A 24,737-nucleotide genomic window follows, 5' to 3' on the forward strand; every position below is an offset into this window, starting at 1 on the left:
CCCGCTGACAAGAGTGTGCCTGCCTACTGTATGCGCTTCATCACTAAATATAATAACTCATTAAATATCATGTTAGAGCTGGGAAATTGGGAGCAACGTGCAGCTCCCTACAGAATACACTCGCACGTGGATAATTCCACAGAGGTGTTGAGTAAATAAACAGCAACTCATTTGTTCCACATCCTGCTGGTTTTCACACTGAGGTTTTTTTTATTTAATAGAAATGTGTATGTTTAACTGTTGACGCACCCACACTGTGAAGAAGATGAATGAATAATTTAGCTAGCCAAAAGATTTCTGCTGAGGCTCCTTTACTCCTGCCAGCCCCTTCACCCCCACAGCGGATGCACAGCGGCGTCAACAAGCTGAGAGACGCCTGAGATGCGCTCAGATCCCGAGATTCATCACAATAACATCAGGATAAGAGCAGAACTACTCGACCGCTTAGGAGATTTTTCCCTCTCTGCGCCACCACCAGGTCATGTGATGTACAGGGGGACTAATCGAGTGAGTATGCGATGTGTTTGTTAATACCTGATCAAATGTACCTTGTTGATACAGCAGTGCATTTGTGCCTTTTAGACACTTTACATATTATGATTCAAATATTTTTTACATGTAGTTCATATTTTAGTGATTTTTTTTACCCACATGATTAATTTACTCTCAAACATTTTTTCCCTATAATTTGTGTCATATTTAATATTTTATTTATCACTTGATTTAACACTATTAATTTATCAATGACATACTTTTAAAATTGTTCATTTATTTTCACATGATTTTTACATGATGCTTCTTTCATGACCTCTTTAATGTGATGCTTGATTTTTTTAAAAATTTTATTATTAAGTGATTTTTTTACACAAGATTCCTGTGGTCATTGCAAGGATGTAACATTCTTTCAGAATGGGCAAATTATCGACCTGCAGCAAGCAAAAAAAACAAGGAGATTGATAAAACTTTTAACATTGGGTTAAGAACTGTTCAACACATTATTAAAACCTGGAAGGATAACAGTGACCCAGCATCTTGAATATAAAAAAAAAACAAAACATAGAATTATTTTTGCATGAATTCTCAGCAATGATTAATTTTTAACAAGATAATTTCTTAGAATAATAATAATTAAATATTACCTGAAAATAATAATCAAATATTACCTGAAAATGTAAGTTGCTCAGTCAAAACAAGTTACCAGTTCAAAGTAACAAACTACTAAGCCGGCACAATAACAACTAAGGCAAAAGGAAAAAAGTTAATAGGTCAAAATTAACCTTTAATTATTTAATAAGAATAATGGGTGACTGTGTGAAAATAATGACTTTATAATTCAAAATGAGACAATAAAAGTGGGCTCGTATTCCAAAACACTCGTAAACCAAATGTAAATTTCCCATAAGAAATAATGGAAACTCAAATATATTAGTTCCACAGCCCAAAAAAACAAATACATAATTATTAATAAATAATTAATACAACACATAAAGTAAAAATAAAACAAATTAACCAGCACTTAACCTTTTTTTTGGCTCACCAATTTTCTCCCTAATTTATTTGTGTCCAATTCCCCCCCGTCACTAGAGGGCTCCCACATTAAGGCTACTACTACCACTCATTTGGGAGGGCCAAAGACTATCACGTCTCTAAACCACGTGACGCCAGCCGACCACATCTTTTTAAACTGCTCACTCACGCACCGATGGGGCCGGCGTAACACACTCGGAGGACAGTGCTATCCGCTCCTTCCGCGTGCATGAGCTTAGACGCCCCTGATTAGCTGTAGCGTCGTGATTATTGTACCTACCATCCCTCAGGATGTTACAGTACCTCTTATCCCTCCCCTCTGAGAGAGCTCGGCCAATCAGTTCTCTCTAGACCGCCGGCTGCGAGAGGTTAATAAAGAGACTTTGGGGCAGACTCTGGGAAAGTTAAAAAGTATCTTGCTTATGTGCAAGACTTTTGGGCAAATATTCTGTGAATTGAAAGGACAAAAGTTTAACTTTTTGGAAGGTGTGTGTCTCATTACATCTGGTTTAAAACTAACACAGCATTTCATTAAATGAACATCATATCAACAGTCACACATGGTGGTGGTAGTGTTGAGGTCGGAAGCTTTTCAGTTTCAGGATCTGAATGACTTGCTCTAACTGATGGAACCATGAATTCTGAGCTCTACCAGAAAATGCTGGAGGCGAATGTGCAGCCATCGGTTCATGACCGATGATAACAGGAATAAACATGTTCACATCTTGGGACAAAAACAGTTTTGATTTCCATAGTTTTTGATTTTCAAACAGTTTAGATTTTCCATTCATGACAACTGAATTCTAATGTGACTCACTAAAATTCTGCATAAATGGGGTTATATAAAATATATATATAAATAATCTTAGATATAAAAAATATAAAATATGTCATAGTTTGAGTAACAGCTCCGCTGCAGGTGTTAAACCAATGACTGTCTGCTGACTTGAACTAACCAGCTACCAGGAATCGTTATAGTTTAACTTACCTCAAGGATTGTGGGAGGTGACATGGAACAATGCGTTTTTTAAAAGATTAATTTGTAGAAAACCTGTACTCTCTCATACATGTTTGTCTGTTTGTCACAGCCATAATGCTGATAAAGTGCTCTATATTTTCAGAGTGTAAATGATTTTATGAATTTCAAGGATTTCCTTGTTTTTAGCTTAAACACTTACCTTAAAATTTATATAAATGGATTCTTTGATACGAAGCTTGTCCATACTCTGAGTCTTTTTGTTTACCAAATGTCTCTTCTGTAACACTGAAATCACTGCTTACAGTTTATGCAAAAACCTGATTTGCACCTGTAGTATCATGCCCTACTAAAAACTCCTAATTAAAAATAGTAGAGAAATGTATTCAGAACAAATGAATTACTTAATATATTATTATTATTATTATTATTATTATTATTATTATTATTATTATTATTATTTATTTGGCCTTAGCGCTATGAAAACATTTTCTAGGAAAGGAAAATGTTAGAAGTGACCTACAGTATATATAAATAGAAGAAAGGTTTTGTCTGTACATTAGTCAGAACTCGCTCTCTAAATGATGTCTTTACTTTTCATATGTCGAAGGACCCGAAACCAGTCTGAGAAAAATGTCTGTCTGTCTGTCAGGATTTAATGAAACTTTAGCAGTAGTTACTGTAGATACTTGCCTGAAGTTAAACTTGTGAAGTTATGAGCAGTTATGTGCCAAATTAAATCACAGCATCTAGCGTTTTTTCTACGAATACAGCACTTTTTCCCTCGAGGTGGGTGTGGCTATATGTGTCACTTAACAGAGCCAATGTTTCAAGACCATAGTTTACCATGTACAGTATAAGACAGAGTAATACACCTTTAATCCAACAAACAAATGCGCAAAACTTTGGCTTACTTCAAAAAAAATAAAGTAAGGTGGACTTAACTAAACCTTCAAAGATAAATGGGAGGATCAATGCATAATCTTCCTGTTTCTAGTTTGTCTAATATGTTTTGAAACCGTGGCTCGAATAAAAAGCAGTAATGTGATACACCATCATTATAAGATAAAATAAGAGCAAACATTTATCAGAGCAAACATACTGTATCTGCAGCAGTCCAAGAGCGTGGGCGTGAGAGCGTGTAAAACACAGGAACTGAGAGCCCAGTGATGTGCGTTAAAATCAATGTGTTAAGTAAAAGTGAATTTATGAGCAGTTATGTTCCAGATTTTGTCACAGCATCATGTAAAACTGTCTGGACAGAATTCAATGAACCTTTTGCAGTACTTAGATCTCTGCCTGAAGTTTAACCTGCAGCATAAACCAAATCTAAATGTTAAGTAAAAGTGATGTTATGAACAGTTACGAGCCGGATTTTAGGTATTTCCTGTCATTTTCCAGGTATTTTCCTGTATTCAGGGTTGCGGGGACCTGGAGCCTATCCCAGGAGACTTGGGGCACAAGGCAGGGTACACCCTGGACAGGGTGCCAATACATCGCTACACCTGCACCAATAGATATTAATTAGAAAACTTAAACTATTTACTAGGATTAGTTCATATTTTCACGTTTGTTAAATTTTAACACGCTGGAGAAACTTAGTGTAAACAAGGCGTAAGATACTCAACCTTACAGAATGGGATTTCTTTGTATTCTAGAGTTCTGCTGTACAGAAACACAGACAGACATGTCTGTGGGCTTCACCCTGAAATAATAATAATAATAATAATAATTAAAATATCACTGATTACATTACGGATCAGCAGATTGGTTTTAGCTTTAACCTTTTAACTGTTTCCATAAACTCCTTAACCATCACTAACGCTAGTCTGATAATAAAGCAGATTTACATAGGAAAACACCTTCAGTGAATACTTGGTTCGCTTGCAATAAATGAATAAATAAATAAATAAATAGCAAAAAATCCTTATGTAGGAGAAATGAGTTCTGCTTTTGGACATTTTTTAAATGCCAGGTCGTGTGTAATATAAAATTGCCTCCTCAAAGATGGATCTAAAAAATGCAAAACCCTAGGGACGTGACATTTTTACAGACTTTTCCGACCTAGTGATGTTAATTATCCAACAAAATACAGTAAAATAATGAAGAAAATTCACTAAAGTATTAGAAAATGGTTATGTATGTGCAAACTGCATCCTTGCCTCTATTCTCCCCATCCACAAGTTTTAAGACAGAGGAAGAATGGATTTCATCCTGGTTAGGATCTAATGTCTGGAAAGCAAGATCAGGATGGTGACTAGATCAGTGTATTCACCTTAACATTTCTCAGTGCACAGAGAAAATCAGAGACTGCATTATGTCATGTTCTTAAACTTGGATCATGTCTACTGAACTTCCCGAACAGCTTGCTCTTGCCTCAATCAGTTTTTTGATGACTTGATCCATCGCGCCAATAAACTGGCAGATATATACAAGAGCTGCTGATGCTGTTGCTTTTATTTCATCATGGGATGCCGTTAATGTTGCTTCTCTTTGCACCTGCACAAACACTCGAAACACTGCAGTCATGATCTGGATGGGTTTTTGAGGTCCCTCTCTGTTGCCTAGCAACTGGCCTTGGGGGCCTAGAGTGCAGGATATTATATAAAAAAAAATTAGCAGTAATGTTTATTATTAAATGGGCAAAATAAATTATTGGAAAATCCTATTTAGCATCGGACTGTTAATGACTGGGATTAGTGCTGTAAGTGTCGGATTAGCAATCAGTATTTACAGAAAAATAAATATTGGTTATATAATTTCCAGTTATAAGCTTTTTAAAAGTTTTCAATGTGTTGTTTAGACGTTCCATAGCTGTTAAAGACTAAAAGTTGTTTTTTATCCCCACTTAATCAGGGCTGAGGATTTGAACATTTTTCTATTATGAGTGAAACCGGATTAGGTCTATCTCTTTTCACCCGCATCCTAATTACCTCTAAGGCAAAAGTTAAATATAATTATTATGCATATTTATTTGGCAGAAATTTAAATTATGTCATAAATATGAACTTATTTCACATCCATAATGTTGATTAAGAATTACGTCTGTTGATCAAAAACTGGATAAATATAAAATGTCTTTACTGTTTCTGATATCTCAGAAATATCTACAAATTCATCACAAATGTGGTGTGTAACATGACGTCATCTGTTTCAGAGCTCTTAAGATTGCACAGCGAAACAATTATAACATTTATTTCTTGAGGAACATCTCATTCTTATGTTTCTCTTGAGCTTGATGTTAATCAGTGTAACTTACATTATGAGACAGCGCTATCTCAGGCAGTTAATAGTCAATAGGACGGTTGAACCCTGTTATTGAAGGTCAGTAACTACTTTTGGGTCCTTAAACAAGACCCTTAATCCAATGCACTGTAAAAAACAAACAAACAAACAAACAAAAAAAGTTTAGTAACAAGTTGCACAGCTTTTTTAAATTAACTTCACATTTAGAGAAATTTGCTGGCCAAACAAAATATTTCACATTGCTGTATAGTTCATGTATCCAGTTTAAAATCTTAAGTTGACTCGCATGTGGATGTGACAGGAGCGTGTCTCTCTAAGTCCAATAGAAATCGTTTGGATGTCAGTGTACCGAGGAAACAGACTTGACCAAACATCACTCCTAAAACTTCTGCATTCTCACCCAAACCATCACAGACTACAGTCTCCTTCAACACCTTGTTCACGCTCCTCCTGTAGCTCCAAATTCCAGCCGTCTCCCCTTTGACCCCAATTCTCCACAGCAGAGCTCTGATTAAAGAGGACAAGAACAGTCTAGTAAAGACAAAGATGATAAATATTCACTAAATATCTAGTTATGATAAAAAAATATAATATATTAATAAGGCTATAAACCACCAGATAGCAAAACACTGTTTCTGGAATTCTAATGATGAGTTAAAGCAACGTATTGTTTAATGTTCAAAAGGGTTCTCTGTCATTCTGTGGAGTGATGTTTTAAAATAACCAGGTAGTAACTGAATTCACTTTTCATACAGATAAGTGAACTATGACATGAGCATTAGTGGCTCTGAAGCCAAAGTAACACGAACATTTTTATATCTTTAACTTACCGAGCCCTGAAGCGCCGCTACTCGTTAACTGTTAAACACTCCAGGGTTTCCTCAAATTTTCATTAGCTAAGCGCTCGCGCGGCCGTGTGTGGAGCAGGACACTGTAGCTGGACAAAAGTCAGGGCAAAGTGGGGAAAAAAGACAGATACGGTCATACTGTAGATGTTTAGCTCGCTAACTCCTGTACGAGGCAGTAACATGAAGCCTAACGTTAACAAAATTTAATCACATGATTGCACCTTAGAGAAGGTAAATTACTGACTCTTCAGTCTGTGTCTTCAAAGTTTTCAATAACACAGTGTTACCAGTTGTATCAACAAGTACCACAGTACGAAGTTGACCAACAATACAATATTACTTTATTCAATATTTACAGGCATGTGAGAGGTACTGTAGGGCATCTGACATCAAATGCTCACAATGTGGCAAAACATAGGATAAAAGGGCAAAATCGCAAGGGAAAGAATTGTGTAAATTATGATATTATATATTACTCTAAATCCTAGTATAAATCAACTTTTAAATTCGATAAACTGAAACCAAAGTTTCAGGTGGGAAAAGTGATTATTTAAAATCAGTCGTTTAAGTAAACAAAGCAATCGAAAACGTAAGTATGTAACGTATGAAACATAAGTATGAGCAAACATTAATTAACAAAAAACATTAACAGTAATACAGTTAGTAATACATTTAATACCATATCATTTTATTTTTTATTTTTTTACAAATTACACATTTAAATCCTGAAATTACTTTTTTTTAAATCAAATCAAATTGTCCTATTTAATAAAATACAGGGTGTGATGTATGAGCAACCCAGAAATCAAGATTCTGACCATATTGTTTCCATAGAAACAGCACATTCACAGGGACTTCTACAGCAGATGTTAAAGAAATAAACAGATTCCAAACTTAAGTAATTATAGTTTTCTTCCATTTCATTAAGAGAGAGGAGTTTGTGTGTTGCCTTTTCCAAGCAATCTAAGAAGCTGTGCATTTTTTGATTAACTTTATAAAAATGTAATAATTATTTATTCAATTAACATTTATATAGTGAGAGCCTTTAACAGAGATCATTGTCACAAAGTGGCTTTACAGAATAAAAAAAGGAAATACATTTGTGTAAATATTAATGTGAGGAAATATAGAAATGTGTATGAATCAGGATGATCAGATCGTCTCTGATGAACGAGCCGAGGGCGACGGTGCTGAGGAAAAAACTCCCTGAGATGGTAATAGGAAGGAACCTTGAGAGGAACCAGACTCAACAGGGAACCCATCCTCATCTGGGTGATAACAGACAGCAGGGATTGATCTGCACTCATACTGTGTGTTAAGAGGCTGGAAGTCTACCGCAATCACCTCACCATCAACATGATCAACGAGAGTGGGGAGGACAGCATCGAAACATACCAGTTCACCATAATACTCTACGTCCAGGAGTTGCCCAATACAACTAGGGGATATCCTATACAAATGGGGCTTATCCAAAATAAATGCAGGCATTAAGGCAAAAAACCTTCAGATCTTCCTGTTTCACCTGTTAATAAGATCACTGATGGTCAATCACACACGTGCATTAGTGCATGCACAGCTGTCCTATTAAATGGATATTAATGTTAACAAAATTAATATTACATTTTAAAAAAGGCATAATGGCATAATTTTTAGGGGTGAGGCTCTACATGAGCTCTTTTGTGATGTCATAAAAACGTTTTTTCACATTTTTGGATGCACAAACTCAAAAATAAAGATGCTAGGTTTTACAAAACAGGGTGTTTTTGTTTTAGAGACTTAACATTCAATTAGTTACGCTAGCTATTATGAATAACAGAAATGTTCTCATTTGCATATTGATACATATTCATAGCTTCAAAGAAAATGGTAAGGTGAGATAAACAGCAAAATTATTCCTTGTAGTTTTACTGGCCATAAAAAAATGGCAATTTTTTAAATAATATATGTTAATAATGTGTTTATTATAACCAGAGTTCTTCGCATCATTTCAGCCTTAGTGTGCTAGAATGGCCTCCTGGCAGAAAAAAAATGGGGCGAGTGGGCGTTAATGCTTGACACTCTAAGTGTGTGTGTAAGATAAGGAATGGGATGGTTTCCTAAAAAAAAACACCAAAGCTGTTACCAGATGGCAAGAAATAGCACAGAGTCTGTCAGTAGGAGAGAGGTGCCATTACTTTAACTACAATTAGTGACACGAGAGAGAGAGAGAGAGAGACGGAGACAGAGAGACACAGAAAGAATGAGGGGACATGAATGAAAATGAGACAGAATGAATTTATATCTAATATATATATATATATATATTATAATATATATAATATATATATATATATATATACACTCACACACACACACACACACACACACACACACGTATGCATATGCATGCAGACAGAGAGAGAGAGAGAGAGAGAGAGGGATAAGACCCGTAAGCATCGCTTGACAATACTGCAGTGAAGAGGAGAGCGAGGAGGAGTGAGAGACTGGAGGGAGCGAGGGAGAAAAGAAAAGAGAGGCAGATGAGAGTCTCACACACACATACTACACCACACACCACACACACTTCTCCTCTCTCTCTCTCTCTCGTTTCTTTTTTAACACACTTTTAATCACTTTATTTATTTATTTATTTATTTATTTATTTATTTGAATTGAACTCCAGCTGCTGATGCTGAAGCCGGATGAGGGCTGAATAACTGCGCCGTGCGTCTCTCCTCTGCCTCCTGTACAATAAAGCCTGCTGGATTTACAGAAGTTTCACACTTTAAAGAGGTAAGAAGGAATCACCCAAAACTTTTTCTTAATCTCTCAGCTTCTTCATCAAACCAACCACTTTTTTTTATTGCATTATTACTGACTCATTTATTAGGAATTATTTTCAGTTTTATTCTGCTGATTGTTGGTATGAAACAAACAAACAAAAAAAGAATCATTTTGTTTGTGTTCCTCTGTTGCGTGGCAGAAAAATAGAAAACAAACTTCAATATTGCTGCTAATAAAGCCTAATGACAAGTTCAGGCTTTATGTAGAGATATAAGTTTAAAGTTTTAAAAAATCTCCCTTTTTTTTTATTTAATAAAAAAAAATTCTTACATAAATAATTCTTATTGTTAGCATGATGTCATGTCTGTTTATTCATGTTCATCTGCAATTACAGACTATAACATGTTGCATATTTATATAGTACTCCAAAAATATAATCAAATCTTTTACATAAAGGAAAATACGCTTTATTTTAATATAAACTTTATTTATTATTATTATTTATTTATTTATTTATTTAATTTCTCGTCTCGTCTCGTGCTCAGTGTAGCGGTGTGGACACTCCTGCGTCCCTGCTGTCTGGAGGTAGTCATGTGACGGACATCCTTTCATCTCCCCACCCCTGCCCCCCCCCCCAAACCAACACACACACAAAACGTGTCAAGCCTGGATTAATGAACTAATGCTCTTTTAACGCTACACACCAGAAAACCATGCTGTTAAATAAATCACATTCCCATGACACACACACACACACACACACACATTTGACTCATACATATAATTAGAGCTCATCACAAATAATCATAGGCTGTATATTCCTCCCCATCACGAGTTTAGGTTCACGAGTATAAGAACAGAACGGGAGGAAGCACCATGGTCAGTCCCCATGAAAGCAGGAATCTGTAATGAAGGACTGAATTATTAACACAGCCACAGGAGTTGTGACTTCGTGTGTGTGAAGACTTCATTCTAAATATATAATCAGACCTTGTGCGGTGAAACCACTTCACAACATCGTGAGAAACAATCCCATGGGATTAGTGATAACCGATCCATAAATATGAACGTTGTGCAAAAAAAAAAGGATGGAAATAATAAGTACAGTCAGTAGCATAGTGTCACAATAAAGCATCAGACAGCTGTGTGTGTGTGTGTGTGTTATAATACAACACTGAGTAACAAGTTTCTTCTTATCATACCAACGTTGCTTATTTTCATATTACAGCCACGTTTTAATCCATTAATTAAATGTAACCAAGGATTTAGTATCTGTTCAGACACACTGTTTAGTGATCTAGTCTAGTTTAGGACTTAGTTGTGGATTCACTCACTCACTCATCGTGTATACCGCTTTATCCTGTATTCAGGGTCGCGGGGGCCCTGAAGCCTATCTCAGGAGACTAAGGGCATGAAACGGGATGCACCGTGGACAGTGTGCCAATCCATCGCGGGGGACACACACATACTGTACACACACTCATTCACACACTACGGGCAACCTGGGGACGCCAAAGGTTTCATATTCTTCACGTGCATGATGGGTTTTCTTCGGGTACTCCTGTTTCGTCCCGCAAGGAAACCCGCCAGGCATGGGAAGAACATGTAAACTCCATGCACACAGAGACGGGAATCGAACCTGGACCCTGGAGGTGCAAGGCGACAGTGCCAACCACAACACCACCGTGTCGCCGCGTGTGGAATCAGTACATTTCATTTTGCATTCATTGCATTTGGCAGACACCTTTTTCCAGAGAGACTTATTTTTTTTTTTTTATCTCATTATACATCTGAGCAGTTTAGGGTTAAGGGCCTCGTGCAAACCTGGAATCTTCCCATCAGTAGTTCTGTACTAGCCACTGAGCTACGTCTTTAGTAGCATTTAGTAATTTAGTGCAGATGATTGATTTAACCATGTGACTGTTGGAGTGCTTTTGTATGATTTCTTGGGTTCAGTTTGGGTTTTAGCTCCGGAGTTAGTGTCTATTAGAGCTAAATACTTAGTAGTTTAGTGTGCTGGGTCAGATTGAGCCATTTCAGCAGATTTGCTTCACCCCTGTAAGAAAGGTTTATACAGGTGTTTAAACAACACTAAACAAGGAACACATGGGACATTATGAAGAGGCACGAACAAACCATCTTCAAACAACTACACTTTTGTATAACTTACGAACTCCTTCAGCCTTTTTTTTGACACTGTGTCTACATTTCAAAATTCTGAGCATGGTGGATCTTATTCTCCTGTGGTGTGACACGCCGTACCGAACTCTGTTGAACTTCATGATGTAGGCCCTTCCATTTTTTATAGATTGTACCAGTTCGCTAGCAAATCTGGATGACGGTTTTGATTACATCCACAACAAAACCACTCAAAAAACAAAATTGGTTACTTAATTTTAGCTGACCCGAGTTAGCCAGTATCGTAAAGGTAGCGTTATTGTTAGGGAATGTTAAGGTTAGTTTTCAGTACCAACTCAGTGAAACTGGTGCACTAAAATGGTTTGATAACTAATTTGATCCCAGAAGTTCTTGGTTACAGACTTTGATTTTGAATATATGTAAAAAGAAAAAGGATGATTGAATGATTCGGTGATGCTCTCACTATAAGAGTAACATTATCCTAAACATTATACTAAATGCGAGGCATTGAAGCATAAAAATTGAATGTTTTTTTTTAGTACAAACATTAGAAATAAAATATTAGACAAGCATTAGATGCGGTACAGTGAAACAACGTCTAACCTACATAATAGTTATTAATGTAATAATTATACACTGGGCTTAGACCTTGAATTTCCTCATATGCATTTATAGTGATTTTTTAATTCTAAGTAAGTAAGTCTTATTACTAACCTATGCGATATACACATGCTGACAGATTAAGTCTTGGGGGGAAAAACAATGCTGTGATCCGACAGTCCCTCTCTCTCTCTCTCTCTCTCTCTCTCTCTCTCTCTGTCATTCTCTGCCTCAGTCACTTTTAATTACACTCATCATTCCTGCTCTGTCACTTCCTCCTCAGCTCTGTTTATCCTCCTACCATCACTGGTGTCTGTTGGATCTCATCCTTCATTCACCAAAGTCTTAGATGTGTGCTTTACTCTGCATCTCTGAAGATACCTAAACACAATGCTCTAATTAGTCTGTGGTAGTGCTTAAAATTATGAGGTAAAGGTAAATTATTCAATTTAAAACAAATACATTCTATGTAAATGAAAATGCATCAGGACAACATCTAAATGGGAAAATCAAGCTGAAATAAAAGCACTGGGCAAATTATTACTAATGTCAGGAAGATGGGGGTGGGGGGGGTATGGGGGTGTCTGTAGTACGGGGGTCAGTTAATATTGAAAAGTTCAAAACACCTACAAAGTATATGAACAAAAGTTCTTGTACATAATGGAAAAAAAACAAAGACTTCAGTTTTAGTAAATTTTTTTAGTGATACTTGTATAGGATTACCAGACGCCTGCACATTCCAAGGAGGACAGCAAAGGTTAAAAAAGAGGACAAAGCCTTACAAATGAGGACAATGAAATGAAACATTCCTGTAAAACACTCCAGTAAAATTCACAAAGCACAGCGTGTGTCTAAGAAAACCTTAAAAATTACAATATTTCACAAAACGAGACATTAAATCGAAAGCTACTGTGAAACTATGTGGACCTTCTCAGAAGACGTGACTTTGCACAGCAGATCATCGTTTTCAGCAGCATAGGCGTGGAATTCCAGAGAGAGTCAGTTTAGTCCACTGTGCATTGATTAGCAAAAATGCTCTTTCAGTATTGGCATTGTTGGGAACGCAAAAGGAAAATTTGCAAACGATGAAAACATCACATAACGTCCAAGTGCGAAAATGAAGTTGAAATAAGTAATATTCTCACCATGTTTCTGTGTTTCTTGCTGTGAATATGTCGTTTTAAATTGATGATACCAAACATTTATGAATCAGAAACCAAACTCTTTAAAATGCTTTGTTTTCAGTGCGTCCGTCATGTGTCATGCGGCAATATGGTCGACCCTTAAATTTGCTCTTTACGATTAAAACATAGAGGTTACGGTGTGCAATTGCAGCCCACAACACTGCCAAATCCAAAAGGGCGACATTTTCACAGGTCGATGTCTGGATGACGAAGGACACGTCGTACATGTCCCCCTTTTTGCCAGACGCCTGGTAACCCTATCCTTGTAGTACTCACATGCTAAAATGTTACATTCCTTTGAGGTATACAACAATTTGTATTGTTTAAGTTTCTCCTAATTGCCTGTGAGTGCTCTCTCGATCATGATGGCATTGTTTGTTTTCACTGTATTAAATATGTTTCTAGATGAAGAGTAAAAACTGTTTTTCAAAATCTTTCAAATAAGTTACATAAATATCTGTGGTATTGGACACAATATCGCACATATATTTATTAACAGTGAGAAGAATGTTTAGCTGTTCATGAGGTAAATTGCCTGGGAAAAAACTGTTCTTGTGCCTGACTGTCCTGGTATTTGGTGCTCTGTAGCGTCGATCCAACGGCAAAAGTTCAATTAGAAGGTGGCCTGGGTGTAAGGCGTCCAAAGTAATATTCTGAACCCTTTTCTTCACTCTGGATGTATACAGTTCTTACAGCATGGGCAGGAAAGTGCCAATAATCCTTTTAGCAGTCCGAACCGTCCTTTGTAGTCTTCTGATGTCTACTTTCGTAGCTGAGCCAAACCAGACAGTTATTGAAGTGCACAGGACGGATTCAATGACGGCCAAGTAGAACTGTGTGAGCAGCTCCTGTGGCAGGTTGAACTTCTTCACCTGGCGAAGGAAATACAACCTATCATGGGCCTTTTTAGGAATGGAGTCAATGTGAATGTTTCACTTCAGGTCCGGAGAGATAGTCATGTCCAGGAACCGGAATGACTCCACTGCTGTCACAGTGCTGTTTATGATGTTGAGTGCGGGAAGTGCAGGTGGGTTTCTCCTGAAGTCCACGATCATCTCCACTGTTTTAAGCGTGTTCAGCTCTAAGTTGTTGAGACTGCACCAGACAGCCAGCTGCTCGACCTCACTTCTGTATGCAGACTTGTCACCGTCCTGGATGAGACCGATGATTGTAGTGTCATCTGCAAATTTCATGAGCTTGACAGTGGGGTCTGTATAGGTGTAGTCGTTGGTGTAGAGGGAGAAGAGCAGTGGGAAAAGAATGCATTCCTGAGGGGCTCCAGTATTGGTGGTGTGGCTGTTGAACATGAATTTCCCCAGTTGCTGCCTGCCCGTCTGTCAGAAAACTGGTGATCCAGTAAATGATAGAGCTAGGAACAAAGAGCTGGGTTAGTTTGGTCTGAAGCAGTGCTGGGATGATTGTATTAAAAGCTGATAAAGAGTCTATAAACAAGACCCTTGCATAAGCCCCTGGTTTGTCCAGATGTTGTTGTCCCATATTGACTGCATCATCCACAGACCTGTTTGCTCCATAAGCAGACTGCAGGGGGTCCAGTAAGGGTCCAGTAAGGTCCTTTAGATAGGCCAACACCATTCTTTCAAATGACTTCATGACCACAGATGTTAGGGCAACTGGTCTGCAGTCATTAAGTTCTGTAATTTTTTTTTTTTCTGGAATGGGGATGATTGTGAAACACTGAAAGCATGAAGGGACATTACAATGTTCCAGTGATCTGTTGAAGATGGCAGGGATGTCCTGTGAAACTGATGTAGGCAGCAGCCTCAAAAACACTCCAATCAGTGCAGTCGAAACAGGCCTTTCGTTCCTGCTCTGCTTTACTGGTCCATCTCTTTACAGTCCTTACTACAGGCTTAGCAGATTTACGTTTTTGCCTATACAGTAGGTCAGAAGAAGATGAACTAGGGGGTGGTCAGAAAGTCCTAAAGCTGCTCTGTGGACAGAGCGATCTTCTTCTTTGTCTTTCGGCTGTTCCCTTTCAGGGGTCGCCACAGCGAATCATCTGCCTCCATCTAACCCTATCCTCTGCATCCTCTTCTCTCACACCAACTAACTTCATGTACTCTCTCACTGCATCCATAAATCTCCTATTTGGTCTCCCTCTAGACCTCCTGCCTGGCAGTTTAAACCTCAGCATCCTTCTACCGATATATTCACCATCTCTCCTTTGAACATGTCCAAACCACCTCAATCTGGCCTCTCTGACTTTATCTCCAAAACATCTAACATGGGTTGTCCCTCTGATGAACTCATTCTTGATCCTATCCATCCTTGTCACTCCCAAAGAGAACCTTAACATCTTCAGCTCTGCTACGTCCAACTCTGCCTCCTGTCTTTTCTTCAGTGCCACTGTCTCTAAGCCGTAGAGCATCGCTGGTCTCACCACTGTCCTGTACACCTTTCCTTTCATTCTCGCTGATACTCTTTTATCGCACAACACACCTGAAACTTTTCTCCACCCATTCCAACCTGTCTGTACCTGCCTCTTCACCTCCTTTTCACGCTCTCCATTGCTCTGAACCGTTGACCCTAAGTACTTAAAGTACGGAGTGATATGCATCCTTTATTGTGGTGTAACAGTGATCCTAAATATTTTTGTCCCTGGCAGGACATTTAATGTGCTGTTTGTATTTAGGCAGTTCATGTTTGAGGTTTGCTTTGTTAAAATCCCCAAGTATAATTATAACAAAGTCAGGGTGTTGTTGCTTCGTGTCTGTTATCTCAGCAGCCAGCTGTTGCAATGCTGCGTTCACACACACTTGTAGAGGAATGTACACACTCACAAGAATGAACAAGGTGAACTCCCACGGCGAATAGAAAGGCTTGCAGTCGATAAAATATGTCTCTATATCAGGACAGCACATCTTCTTCCATGGTGTCACATTTGTACACCAACGTTCATTAATGTAAGCATGTCCCGCCGCCTCGCGATTTCCCCGTTGATTCTGTGTCGTGATCCACTTCATTCAGCCAGGTTACCATGAAACACAGTGCGGCAGAGTTTAAAAGGTCCTTATTTTTACTGGAGAGCAGAAAAAGTTCGTCCATTTTGTTGGGTAGAGAGCAGAGATTCGCCAGATGTATACTCGACAGTGCAGTTCTAAAGCCGCGCTGTTGGAGCTTGATGAGCGCACGGGCTCTCTTCCCCCGTCTGCGCTTTCCTAAAGCACTTCAGCAGTGCTGCTGCTCCGGCAGTTACAATGTTCAGCAAAACGTCTGAATAATTAAAATCTGGATGAAAATTTTGTGACATGTCCTGCTGAATTTTCTGCAGTTCATCCCTGGTATAACTGATTACATTTGAGAAACAAAAAAACAGGACAAACTAACAAAAACAGTAAGACAAATGGAGAGCTCCACACCGAGGCAGCCATCCTGGTAAACTGGTACTGCTGATACGCGCAAAGCAATAGGGATGGAGAAAAGAAGTGAAAATAATTGAGAAAATGGAACGAGGGGAAAAGATGGCAGACATTGCTTGTTCTTTTAACACGAATCGTTTAAACATCAGTACAATTCTAAAGAGCGCTGTACTATAACATACTGTGTTTAGTTAATTGTGTTGGTATCCTAGTAATACCAACTAGGATCCTAATGTCAACATTTGACTTACTTTGAACAAACTGGACTTATGAATGAGCTTATTCTCCGAACTTATTCGTTTATAGAGGACTTACTGTATTTGGAACAATATTAAAAACAATGATTATTTATTATGAAAATTTAAGTTTAAGAAAATTGTGTCTAAATTGTTATTTTTTAAGATTAATTAAAAGAATAGGAATAACAGCTTGATGTGTCCGCGGCACCTTGATACGCTTACTGCCTGGCCCTAAACGAGGTGAGGGACAAACACCTTCACACACACATACACACACATGATGTGTCTGAAGTTCTCCATTTATTATTAGAAAAGAGAGCATATTTAAGCTCTTGGCCAGGTGCCCTGTGTCATGTGTTCAAAAGAACCAGGCATTAACATGTAAATCATAGAGAGACCTGGAGACGGACAGATGATCAAACATACATTAGCATTTTCCAGTTAGACAAAAAGGTTCCACCGGACATGAGCTATTTGTATGTATATTTGTCTGGGCACGGGCTATAGGAAGTGTTACCATATAAGGAATCTGGAAACGCAGTGAGGGGATTGTTTTATGGGAATAAAGGCATGGAAAAGTTCAGGCATATTACAAAAACCTTATTGGAAATCAGCGATGATGATTGATTGTTGAAAAACGATAGTGAGGATGATTAGTTGTTAAATGGATAGTTTGAATTTTTTTCATGTCTGTCCCAAATCAAAAGTTATGCTGTATTTAGGAAAGTGCATCTTATTTCTTTCCCAGGATATACTGTAAATTCAAATTAAATTCAAATTTTATTTGTCACATACACAGTCATACACAGTACGATATGCAGTGAAATGTTTAGACAACTGCTCGTGACCTAAGAATAAAAGAATATGAATAGGAATAGGAAATAAATATGAAAATTAAAATAAAGGGTAAATTTAACTGGGGAAGAATAAAATAAAAATATACAAATAAAAGTTAAAAATAAAAATTAAAGTTAAAAATAAAAGTTAAAAAACCATATAAGTTAATAGCATGTAGCAATATGGAAAAGACAAGAGTTCACTTTGTACTAAATACACCGGAACTTTGAGCAGTGATTGTTTCTGGGACACATTTGTGATCAGTTTTGGGAAGCTGGTGATGTACTTAATAAGTCACCTATAACCACATCACAATAGTTGAATTCTTTATTAACGCTCCACATTTGAAACCAATGAAACTGCTACATCCACCATTGTTTCGTCAACAGGAAGCCTTAATTGTCGCTTGCCATATACTTATACTTAGCAAGCAGTATTTATTTTTAATAGGCTCCCTTGCACTGAGGAATAATCATTATAGTATATTCTTCTACAGTAAGCAAAATATTAAATATAATTATTGAATGAACACAGATTTCTCAGTAAGACATGACTGAATGTGTTGTGCTCCACTTCATCTCATACGATCACCCTCATGATCAAATCACTATAATGAACACCCTGGAGTATCTTTATCTAAATGTGTTTTATGAAGAAAGTGATTATCTGTTATCACCCAATTGTGGATGTGCTCCCAGTTGAGTCTTATTGCCAAAGAGTTTGTCCTTAACGCCGTCGCCCTTAGCTTGCTCATTTTAATGCATACACATTTTCTCACATCTTTATGCACATTTCCATAATTTTCCTCTGATTCTGTAGAGCTGCTTTGCGACAGTCACCATTGTTAAAAGTGCTATACAAAGAAAATTGAATTGATTAGAACCCACTGCAGTTCTGAACCTGAGATAAACTGTATAGAGCTGTTAGTAAAATGTAGACATTAGGTCATGCTTGTGTAATTAAGTTTCGTAACCCCACCACAGTGGAGATGAATGACCACAATGCTGAGAACGTCCTGACCTCAATGGGCTTTCATTCACAAACTCTACACTTCATGTGAACTTAACATGACAAAGTCATCTCCATGAAATTGTGGTTATTTTCAGTCCGGTTATACTCTAGAAGTTTCCTGGCGCTGGAGCTCTTATTCCATTGGCATGTCTCCTAATTACGGGAGACTACATGCTTTGAGTCATTTTCGATTTAGTCAAGCACCTCGTTACAATCTGTTAGTGCAACAACTCGGCACAGGTTTAAATGAGCTCACGTCTGTATCAACATGCGAGAAGTTCTTTCTTTGTCTCTGCACTTTAGCTATCAGAAGTTTTTAAACATGCACCACTTTCTCCAAAGAATCTTTTTCAATTCACTTTTTTTTTTGGCACGTCAAAAGATTTTATGTATCTCCCAATGAGTTAGCCTCAACATGAGTTTTCTGTTTTATTTAAAAACTTCTCTGCCTGGTACTTCTGGATTTTTTTACACACCGTCATCTACACTAACCAAATCCAAACGCGTCTTTTTACATCCATTTTTCTTTGCTTATTTCATCTGATATGATACAGTAGGTAAGGCTGTGATGTTGTCCACTGAAAACACAACACAGGATCATTGTTGTTTTTGAAAAGTAAAATGATTTTGATTAAATGACAGACATAACGTTGAATAAATGACGACAACACAATGTTGCATATACAACCTCAAAACAACACAATATCAACCTTTAGGACTTAAACTCCAAATTGTACAAAGTCTGGTTTAACAGATTAGATTTTAAATATTGACCCAGTGACACAGACCTGTACAGTAAACTGTATGCATTTCAATACATTGTTTTCTTGGTTGCTTTCTGATTTAATAGTTTGATCAATTATAGTTAGCAAAAAATATTAAAGACATACATTTTTACTTTTGAGCTTTGTGTGTGTGTGTGTGTGTTTTGAATACAAAATACAACATGTGCATTTGGTAGCCTTAGCCGCTGCATTACCCAGTGAACCACAGTCTAGTTCAGGGTTCTCACTGCTGTGGCCAGGGCTACAAGCTAATAACAGCAGTTTAAGGTTTACAAGGATGTATAAATTTTGTTATATATTTTTATCACGTCTACATCACGCATTATACAGTAAAATCATTCATTATTTTCAAATGTTACTTATAATTTATTAATACATAACATTGCAAAAGAAAGGTTGCATGGCAAACCAGTATTCAGATGGAAACAAAAAAACCCTGCAGCAGGCTCCTAAATTTGAATAAAAACAGAAAGTGAGACAAAGTTACCAGAAGAACTCATATTCTCCAGCATGCTCATAAAACCTAACAACAGTTACAGTTCTGTGCAAAGATCATGAGCACATACAAAAAAAACGAAACCAATAATAAAAAAAACACATAGGCAAATATTTATTTGATGAAAAGAAACGTCTGTAGAAAACATTAAAGAGTAATAAAAAACAGTCAATATTGGGTGTGAAAACTCATTTCGCGTGGGATACAGATTTGTGCAAGTATTACAGCTGGGAGGTTTTGCTGAGTGTGCTGGAGAATATACCAGAGTTCTGAGGTCACTTTGTCACACTCGCTCTTTATATTTTCATGTAAAACCCAGGAGCTAACAATTTTTTTTTGTTTCGTCTGAAAAAAATATGTTGCTTTTTTTTATAGGCATGCAAATTTTCTGCTGTAATGTTATTTATTTGTAATTTATTTGTAATAATATAATAATTATTTTTAATTCTTTTGTACACATCTTTGAGCTTCAGATCAGACCATACCAGGGCCGGTTTCAGCCTAATGCCTTCTTAAGAATGTAAAAAAAATATATTTTGTAAACCAGAACAAAGCGGAATATAGTTTAAGGTAATCCATTTATTAATTGTTCAAATTAGCATATACAACAAGCTAAAGTATTTGCATTATGTGATGGGGAAAATCTATAAATAGCCCTTATAATAATGCCATTGATGTTTTGTTTCTATAAAAACTGCACTCATACTTGTGTGGATGTTTTGAAAGCACAGCTTTTACACTTTTAGGCATGAGAAATATGTGAATCGGTTAAATGTGGAAATTAAACCATCCTGATTTTTCCCATTTCTGAAGACAAAGTTGCGAGAGTTCTGGTTTAGCATACAGTATGATGTCATTAAACAGACTATAAGGCTGCCTTTGTGCAGCAAAGGTATCCTCTCTATAATTTGCTTTCAGGGCCAGATTTAAAAATGTTCTGGGTCCTTTCACAGTTTGTATGCTTTAGCACTTTTATCACTGCTTTACTATTTATTATAGATCCAGAACTACCACTGTTTTTATACAAAAGTGGTGCACCCCCCTTAACCAAGCAGATTCAAGCACTGAAAATAATAGCAGAAACATGATTTCCAAAAGTTTATAGCCTGACCTGTCAAATATGCACTTAATATTGTAATCATGCTAGTTAGTATTGATTGGTTTCTTAAAACAAACATAAATTAGATTTAGTGCATCTAGATAACACTTCATGGGGAAAAGACAGGAGGCAGAGTTGGAGGTAGCAGAGCTAAAGATGTTGAGGTTCTCTTTGGGAGTGACAAGGATGGATAGGATCAGGAATGACTTCATCAGAGGGACAACCCACGTTAGATGTTTTGGAGATAAAGTCAGAGAGGCCAGATTGAGGTGGTTTGGACATGTTCAGAGGAGAGATTGTGAATATATCGGTAGAAGGTTGCTGAGGTTGGAACTGCCAGGCAGGAGGTCTAGAGGAAGACCAAAGAGGAGATTTATGGATGCAGTGAGAGAGGACATGAAGTTAGTTGGTGTGAGAGAAGAGGATGCAGAGGATAGGGTTAGATGGAGGCAAATGATTCGCTGTGGCGACCCCTGAAAGGGAACAGCCGAAAGACAAAGAAGAAGATAACACTTCACTGAGGTGTTCTGGAACAGGAAGCAAACAGACTCCTTAAACCTTTAGGTTTTCCTGTTTAAATGTCTCTTGTTCTTTTCTCTTGTGCTGTTGTTCTTAACCTTATGCCTAATGCCCATCTGTATTTACTTGTTACTGTAGCTAGATGACTGTGCAGAAGGGAAAGAGGATGACGATCTCCATCCAGGAGCACATGGCGATTAACGTCTGCCCCGGCCCCATCAGGCCCATAAGACAAATCTCTGCCTACTTTCCCCGACTGTCCCCTTCATCCTCTGTCTCTGATACGCTGTCACCGAATCAGACAGGGTTTCCGTCTACGGCACTTGTGGCTGGAGGAGCATCAGGGGGAGGAGGACTCCTGTCCCCAGTGTCTCCAGGGACAGCAGCGGGTGGAGGGACACTGTCTACAATGAACAGCATGGAAACATCTGTGGAGATTGACAGCTGTGACAGTGATGATAACAGTGAGTCTAGTATACAGCATAAAATCTTGCACCATCATAAGATATGCCAGGAAAATTAGCATGGCATAGTTCCTTGGTAAGGTATGGCCCATGGTACAGTAGATTCCAGTAGTTTTGATGCATCAGAATTAAAAAATGTTTATAGGTGATTATGTGATTTAGTGTAATAAAATAAGTCTTACAGTGGTTAATCAATCGGACTGTAGGTCCTACCGTCGCCGCGCTCGGCGGTACCGTTTGGCTTTGTGCGTTTGCTGGCTTTTACCGTTGAGTGGCGCTATATAACTACAGACTGACGCCTCATGCCTTAGTTCATTCTCTGCTGGATTAATGAGACACGGAGTTTTAGAACTGCACGTAGTAGCGGATAAAATCAAGTAAAACATTGTAGTTAAACTAATTTATAATCACAGAACTAAAATGACGATACAAATGTAGAATTTAAATTAAATTAAATCTTATTAGGATCAAATTTAAACAAAATAAATGTTAACACAGTGAGCCTTTAAATTTTATCACGTGTAATTAGAAAAGACGCGTGTAGGGTTTTGTGTCGTCTTATATCGTGTTCTTTAAATTTATAGTAGATTTATTAACTAAAATAAATGACCATAAAAATTATAACATTGTCAGGACGTTCTACTGCGTCAGGTGCTGTTGGTCATTCAGCCCCGCTTGTGTTTGTGCGTTATTATAAGAATGAAATGCAGTAGACTGTTATGACCTGTAAACGGATTCGACCCATGTTGCACGGGCGGCACCATAAAGCACGGACATGAGGAGAGGTCTTACGGGAAAAGGGTAATTTATTTAGGCAAAATGGGGAAGGAAAGTGTTGAAGGAGGGAGAATGGAAAGAAAGGGATAAAGGTTGTGCATGTGCAGTTCCGGGGGCTGTGCCACACTGGCATGCGGGCACACAGCTGACGATAAGTGTTGGTGCGAGTGGCAGAACTGAGCACGCGGAGGCAGCGCTCCTGCACGCTCCCTCGTGACGGCGCTTCTCCCGCTGTCGATGGCCGGCGCGAATTCTCGCTGACGCAAAAACCTAACCACACTTTTCCTCTTCGGCAGCGGGGCTGCGAGGGCGGGCGCGGTGCGGGAGTGAAGATGCCGCGGGAGCTCGCGCAGCTCTTTCTCGCGCTGTCCTCAGCGCGGAGATCAAAGGGCGGAATTCTAATGTCCTTGTTTAAAGTCCCCGGGGCGCGTCACATCTCCCCACTGACATATTCTCCATTACATCACGTACTTCCCAGACCTCAGACAAACCTCCGCGCCTTGCTTTTATAATGCGGAGCAAGCCCGAGATCATATTAACGTTAATTATCGCCAGCCGGCACAAATAGGCGGCTCCCGTCCCTTTGCTGCCTATTCAGGGAGCCTACGGAGTGAGGGAGTAGTTATAGTAGATTTGGGCGTACACCCATCACACGCGCACGCCGTGGCAGATCATCATAATTGTCCTAAACTTGTATTTCATAAGGTTTTCCGAGCGGTGGTACAGCGCAACGGGGGTCATTATTTACTATTAAACATTAAACGAATTTACAAAACTTAATGCGTGCAAATAAGCGCTGATTCTACGCAGGAAAGTAAAGAAGAGGATCCTGATGCTCAACATTCCGGAGACCAAACCCCATTTAAATTAAATTAACAAATATTGCATGTAAATAACAATAGCCCACGTTTAAAACAGCATTTTATTTAGATTATAAAAAAATAATCCTGCATCTGTTTTAGGTGTTCCAGCTGCCACTGTTCTAGAATTTAAATTAAATCAAATCTTATAAGGATCAAATTTAAGCACAATAAATGTTAACACAGTGAGCCTTTTGATTCTATCACTTGTAATTAAAAAAAAGGGTGTATGGATTTGTGTCATCTTATTTCTTGTGTTCTTTAAATTTATAGTAGATTTATTAACTGAAATAAATTACCATAAAATTAAAACAGTGTTAGGACGTTCTACTGCGTCCGCTGATGTCGGTCATTCCGCCCCGCTTGTGTTTTTGCGTTATTATAAGAATGAAATGCAGTAGACTGTTATGATTTGTAACGGGTTCGACCCATGTTACTCAAACAACTCAGTTTAGGTGTAAGTAAATGTCTGTGCTGTTTGGGGGAGGGACGTGCTAATGATTTGGTCGGCTCTGTGTGTGTGTGTGTGTGTGAGAGAGAGGGGGGTGTCGCGGTGGTTGATTATTCAGTGAAACAAAGGCTCAGCTGAAAAATGTTAGGCACATCAGTCACTTAACCCCCAATAAAAGGTATTTGAGTGTTATGATAGTTGTAATATAACAGATGCGCACTGAATACTAAACCAGGCACGGAGATTAATGAACCAAGATAGCCCCCATACCCGTTTAAAAAATAAATAAATAAATAAATAAATACCAAATAATATTATTGTGTATAGACTGATTAAAAACAATGCAATTTATGCTATCATAAGGAAAATAACAAGTTCTTCCATTCCAATGATTAAAAAAGGTAACAATGTCAACTTTAGAATCTAGAATCCAGGAGATTAAAATTACACAAATTGAAATCACTGAAAGTCTCCAGAAGAGCCTCAGATTCAAGTGGTTTTTAAAGTGTGGAGAGGTCCATTACAGTTGAATGTAT

General features: G+C 38.0%; 1 protein-coding gene across 1 annotated transcript in view; it reads left to right on the forward strand.

The window, feature by feature from the left end:
• The first annotated feature begins 9,285 nt into the window (after window positions 1-9,285).
• LOC128540933 (double C2-like domain-containing protein alpha) overlaps window positions 9,286-24,737 on the forward strand; it is a 45,726-nt gene continuing 30,274 nt past the window's right edge. Inside the window, exons 1-2 of the mRNA XM_053510930.1 lie at window positions 9,286-9,369; window positions 21,788-22,113. Coding sequence (XP_053366905.1) covers window positions 21,792-22,113 — 322 coding nt within the window. The 5' untranslated portion in view covers window positions 9,286-9,369; window positions 21,788-21,791. The remainder of the gene's footprint in view (window positions 9,370-21,787; window positions 22,114-24,737) is intronic.

This window comes from Clarias gariepinus, chromosome 14 (assembly GCF_024256425.1).
Source record: "Clarias gariepinus isolate MV-2021 ecotype Netherlands chromosome 14, CGAR_prim_01v2, whole genome shotgun sequence".
NCBI lineage: Eukaryota > Metazoa > Chordata > Actinopteri > Siluriformes > Clariidae > Clarias > Clarias gariepinus.